The sequence below is a fragment of the Nematolebias whitei genome, chromosome 3 (genome assembly GCF_014905685.2).
Source record: "Nematolebias whitei isolate Nwh7 chromosome 3, NemWhi1, whole genome shotgun sequence".
Lineage (NCBI taxonomy): Eukaryota > Metazoa > Chordata > Actinopteri > Cyprinodontiformes > Rivulidae > Nematolebias > Nematolebias whitei.
This window is the reverse complement of record NC_056500.1, coordinates 4,450,677-4,456,759: the sequence shown is the minus strand read 5'-3', so window position 1 is coordinate 4,456,759 and position 6,083 is coordinate 4,450,677. Positions and strand designations below refer to the sequence as shown.

Genomic DNA, 6,083 nt, shown 5'->3' with positions numbered 1-6,083 from the left:
CGCGTCGGTGTGGCGGGCTGGTGTTCAGGTGGTTGGGGGTGTGTGTGTGGGGGTGGGGGGGGGGGGGATTTCATGGCTGGAAGTTAAAGGGCACATAACGTGATTTTTACACATTTTTCCTTTAAATTGTGTAAAGGTCATAACTCACCGTAGTGATGTTCGTCTCCGTGTCAGGACAAGGCAGCTGAGCACGCAGGCGAAGTGACGACGTGAGCAAAGACTCCTCGAGCTCGACCCGGACCAGCAGAACCGAACATCCATGGAACAACTCCATCTCAGATATGAGCTCGATGGATGAAGATACGTCCAAAATCCTCAAAGTTGGTTTATGGATGTTTATCACAGTTAATGTTAAGTTAATGTGGAGCCGTGTGTGAGAGAGGTGTTTTCCTGTCAGAGAGGAGCCTGCAGGTGCCTGACGCCTCCGAGTCTGTGAGCTGAGAGGCCGAGGTCATCGTGCTGATAAGTGTGTGTCAAAAACGCTTCCTGCACACTGTCCGGCGCAGACCCTCACGGCCGGGCTTCAGTGAAACATCTGGGTAAGCCTGTGGTGACGATCTGTCCTTGTAGGTAAACTCTGTATAAAAATCTTCTCCTGTCGTCGTGTGCGGCTCCTTTTAAGTAACTAATATTTTTATCCACCGGTTTTAATCACGGTCGCTGTCGAAGAACAAATCCAGATTTTACAGAAACACGATCTGTCAAAGTGTCCGTGGTGACGATGAACCCTTGAACCAGCCAGCCCAGGAGCACGGAGCCCCAGACGGCCGTCCAGGCTGCGCTCGGTGGAGCCGCCCGACGCCGGAGCACCGCCGGAGGCGGCGCCACCAACCACCGAGTCGGCAGTTTGAATGGAAAGCCTCGTGTCAGCTCCAACTACATTTCAGCAGCTTTCCCCACAAAACGACTTCTGTGTTTCGGCCGTTTCTTTGTCAGAGGTCATCATCGCAGGTCATCGGCCTTCAAGGCCTCTGGTGCTCTATCGGTGGACAGCACCAGAGGTTCTCGTTAACCCGGGTCCTGAGCGGTCCAGTAAACCAGTTGTAAATCCTCGTGGGCGCCCTTCACCATTTATCCAGACTTATAGGACCAGAAGGACAGGAAGTGCCTCCACTGGCACCACAACATTCTACATGTCCTCCACGTGGCTGCGAGGGCTTTTATTTATTTATTGTTCATGCTCGGAGTGTTTGGGGGCCTCCCCACCTTGAGGCTGCAGCAGCACACCATCCGGGCGGATGTGTCCTCTCCTGCAGCTTGGATGTTCTTCAGTTCCTCGCTCCTTCATCGATCCAACGCGTTCTGAACAAACTGCTTCTGTCTTCAGAACAATCCGTTTCTGGAAACGTCCACCACGTCTTCTCAGGTCTCTGGTGGTCGTTCATGAATGGAAGTGAAGATTCTGTTCGTCTCCAAATTAGAAGGAAAAGTGCATTTTAAATACTCCCCTGCTTTAAAAACGTTTTATTTTAAAGAATGTTGTGGTTCATTTCTTTTCTTTTGTACCTGCGCTGCTGAAGAGGCTGGACGGGTCAGGCGCTGGGACGTCCCTCCTGGAGGTCCTGATGCTCATCAGCAGTATCGACATCCTGCCCCACCACCCCCACACCTGAGCACCTCCCCACCTCAGAAATTTAAAACCAGAGCGAGAGACAGACGTGTCCGAAATGGAGACGCGCGCGGCGGAGGCTTAATTATCCGTCGATCCGCTGAGATGAGTCGAGATGCAATTTGTGGTTAATTGCGAATGAAAACCTGCCGGGACCGTCCAATCATACTTAACCCACAGCTCCCGCAGGCGCGCGGAAATGCAGATTGATTTTTTTCTGTTCCTTCTCTTTGGCAGATGGGGGGGGGGGGGGGGGGGGCTCAGATCGATCAGTGATTGATAGATTTGCTGGTTTGTGGTGTCAGAGGCCTTAAAGGAGATAAGTGGATATAAAAAGCTGTTTTTGATGCAGTTCAAGGCACAAAGGAGGTTTCTGTCTCGGTTTTCTCACGTTTCAATCAAAATGTTTTTCTGTTGCTCACAACTGTTGACTTTTATTCACCTTTTGAAAATATTATTAACTTCTTTATAAAGTTGAACTCTTTTGTTCCACCCAAACGCATTTAGAAGCCTAAAGAATCACCCCTTCTCTTCAGTACCGCCTAAGGAGAAAGTGATTGTTTTTGTTTGGCTCTGTTAGCAAAATATCTCGTGACCCATTGGACAGATTTTATCGAACCTTTCAAGAAGTGATTATTGGGTAAACATCTACGAAAGATTTATTTTTGAAGTCGATCTATTGAAGTTGGCCGCCACAGCCAGCTAAGATTAAAAAGCACAAAATGACTAAATATCAAACTGTTCGAGAGATGTTGACCTAAAGTTTGGTGTGGTAGTAGCCGAGACTGATCCCTAACACACATTCTGAGTGCTGACAGAGTGTGGAAGAACTATGCCTAAAATTCTGTCAATTTCCTCTTTGGAGTCGACTTTGTCTGTTAGCAAAATATCTCTTGAACCAGAGGGCGGATTTTATAGAAACTTGCAGGAAACAATCACTGGATTTACACAACTGATTCGTTTCTGACAGTTTGTTATATATATTATAACAATTATGTATAAAGTAAGTTTTAAAAATCGCTATGATTGAAATATTAGCGCATCAAATCTTAATGAGGCTCCGGGTGATGTAATGAAAACAGTGACGTCACGAGTCGTTTAGAAAAAGCGTAATTTAACTCCAGATCAACTTGTATTTTCTTGGCTGAGGTCCCGCGCGGCTCTCGGTCCTCCGGGCCCGGCTGTGCAGTAGCCGCTGCTCCGTCACTAGAGGGGGGAGTCTGTGCACCTGTTCTCCGCTGCGCGCACTCTCCTCACCTCCTTCTGTTCCGCTAGACTCTTCTCTGCCGGACCAAGTTGTTCCGGCTGTGGTCTCCTCCCATTGGCCCGCTGTACCTCTGTTTGGGAGGGGTCGGAGGTGTGGGACGTGTGTGTTTGTGTGTGTGTGTGTGTGTGTGGGGGGGGGGGGGGGGGTCTTTATAAGTGGCTGGCTCCGCGCGCCTGGCTGTCACTGCGTGCTTTCACTGGGAAGCGGTGGCACTCCTTCAGGAGGCAGCTGGAGACGAAACAAAGTGGAATTTCTCACCCCTTGCGTAAAAATTTACGCACAATCAGCGCGTAAAGGTCAAAAGCGCGTGCCGGTAGAGGAGGAGGGAGGGGGCGCAAAGGAGCGCGTGAGTGAAAAATATGGACTGAGCAGAAGAACAGAGGAGCAGGCTCTCTGTGAGGAACATCTGCAACTTGGTGCTCCACCTCAAACTCAGATGAACTTTGGATCGCTGAGACTTTTGGCACACCTTTACGCACGGCTGCGCGCGGCTCCTGCTGCGGTGACTTCATGGTAAAGTTGTGAACAGCGGGAGAGTCGCGGAGATCACTAACAACAAAACAACAGGGCAGTAAGTCACAAAGTGGAGCGCGCGCTGCGGAGGTGCGGCGAGGACGGGACAGGTTAGAGTCTCGAGTTTCTGCCGCTCCGTGGGGCTCCTGGTGTCCCGCGTCCATCCAACCTGGAGAAGTTGTCAACAAGAGCAGCGCGCAGAGACGGACTGGCAGGTGGACGCGCTCATCTCCATGCAGACGTATATTCACTCCACTATATATAGAAGTGGTCCTTAATAAGTTTCTCCTCCCTCCCACTGGCCCTGCAGCAGCTCCACGCACCGGGCGCGTGCCTATATATACACCATCCGGGCTTTTATTCCCCTCCGCAATCTGTATCCCAGAGGGCTGCCCGCCGTCGGTTCGGCTGTGAGGGCAGGAGTCGTCGCGTGGACTGACATGGCCACCGATCTCGCCATGAGCGCGGAGCTGCCCAACAGCCCTCTGGCCATCGAGTACGTGAACGACTTTGACCTGATGAAGTTCGAGGTGAAGAAGGAGCCGCTGGAGGCCGAGCGTTTCTGCCACCGCCTGCCGTCGGGCTCCCTGTCCTCCACCCCGATCAGCACGCCCTGCTCCTCCGTGCCTTCCTCGCCCAGTTTCTGCGCCCCCAGCCCGGGCACGCAGCCCAACCCGGGCCTCCCCGGGGGCGGCGGCGGCGCGAACGGAGGCAACAACGGCGGCGGCAACAATCACAGCGGCGCGGGGAAGCCTCAGCTGGAGGACCTGTACTGGATCCCCAGCTACCAGCACCACCTGAACCCCGAGGCGCTCAACCTGACCCCGGAGGACGCGGTGGAGGCCCTGATCGGGAACGCGCACCACCATCACCACCACCACCAGGCCTACGAGGGCTTCCGCGGGCAGCAGTACGTCGGGGAGGACCTGTCCGCGGCCTCGGCCGCGCACCACCACCAAGCCCACCACCACCACCATCACCACCACCACGGCCACCACGCGCGCCTGGAGGACCGCTTCTCGGACGAGCAGCTGGTCAGCATGACGGTGCGCGAGCTGAACCGGCAGCTGCGCGGCTTCAGCAAGGAGGAGGTGATCCGCCTGAAGCAGAAGAGGCGCACCCTGAAGAACCGCGGCTACGCGCAGTCGTGCCGCTTCAAGCGCGTGCAGCAGAGGCACATGCTGGAGACGGAGAAGTGCACGCTGCAGAACCAGGTGGAGCAGCTGAAGCAGGACGTGGCGCGCCTGGCCAAGGAGCGGGATCTGTACAAGGAGAAGTACGAGAAGCTGGCCAGCCGGACCTACAGTGGACCCGCGAGCACGAGAGACCCGTCCGGGAAACAGAACGAGTTCTTCATGTGAGACACTCCCGAGTCCCCCCCACCCCCCACCCCCACCCAAAAACTCTTCTGACATTAATTTATATTTTTCTGCGTTTGTGTTTTTGTTTACAGTAATTCCCTGAGACTGAAAAGACTTTTTAACTAATCAGAGCTCGGAGCGCGCGCGCGCATGCGTCACATCTGTGAGTCTTAAAAAGATGCAAAAACTTTTGGATGTCCTCGAGGCAGTGGCGGTTCTAGAGGCTGGCATGGAGGGCAGCCGCCCCTGGGGGGACAACGGTATCTTGGGCGAGCTGACGGGTTTTTCTACACTTTTGCACAAAGTTTGAAAGTCTGGACAGAACTTTAAGTTTTAAACACCCCCCCCCCCCCCCCCCCCCCCCAATTCCTGAATTTCCAAATGGGTCTACCTGCCAAAACCTGGAGCTTTAACCAGGAAAGGCACTAAATTCTGAGACAAAAACAGCTGACCTGAAAAACCTCTAGAGCCGCCACTGCTGGGGGGTGGTGGTGTTGGGGGGGGGGGGGGGGGTCTGTGGTGCCCTGCAGATGTTCTCCTGTCAGAAGTCTTACTGAAGCAGCGAGCGGACTCTCGGTGTCCGAGTCGAACAGAATGTCTGTTTTTTAAAGACTGAATGAACTGCACCTCCTGAGCTGCAGCCAGACTGTTGGAGGAGAAGGAGGCGCGCTGCGATGCAGAAACTTTCAATAATGCAAGTGTAATAGACCCCCCCACACCCCTCCCTCCAGCACCAACGTAGCCCCCCTCCCATCACACCTCTTTGCAACCCTGCATGCAGGACATGTACGGTAACTTTCAGTCAATCCAGATAAGCATGACCCACGGTTCTCCGCCTCCGCCGTCAGTAAGGCCCGGGTGTGCAGAGATGACCTCCTCCTCCTCCTCCTCCTCCTCCTCCTTCATCTCACCTCTCACTGGAGAAGACTCAAAGTGCAAAACAATCTGCTACGTTGCGAATGAAATGGATGCGTCTCTACCTGCTATTTTCAATCAATTTTTCTATTGTTTTAAAATAAAAATAAAATAAAAAAAAATAAAAATAAACTGAGCCAGATTTTCCACTGTATTTATTTCCACCTGTACATAACGTGTAGAGGACGGTGTGAAGAAAAAACATTAAAATGTTATTTTAACTTTTCTCTTCTTAAGGCTTTTGTTGCTTGAATTAATTCAGAAATGTCTTACTCCAAATGTTTGTATGTTACAGCATGCAAATTGTCTATGGTCCCCTCCTCTTCCTCCTCCTCTTCCTCCTGCTGACATGTTAAGAAGCCTGTAACTGCACTGAGAACAGATCGACGTTTAGTTTCTGACCTGGATGTAAATTTGA

At 52.5% G+C, this 6,083-nt stretch overlaps 1 protein-coding gene across 1 annotated transcript; it reads left to right on the top strand.

Annotated features, from left to right (window-relative positions):
- Positions 1 to 3,061: 3,061 nt before the first annotated feature.
- Positions 3,062 to 4,817, top strand: mafaa (v-maf avian musculoaponeurotic fibrosarcoma oncogene homolog Aa). The gene has a single exon (XM_037674446.1). It carries the CDS (start codon positions 3,830 to 3,832, stop codon positions 4,748 to 4,750), a length of 921 nt encoding a protein of 306 aa, XP_037530374.1. The 5' UTR covers positions 3,062 to 3,829; the 3' UTR covers positions 4,751 to 4,817.
- Positions 4,818 to 6,083: the final 1,266 nt, after the last annotated feature.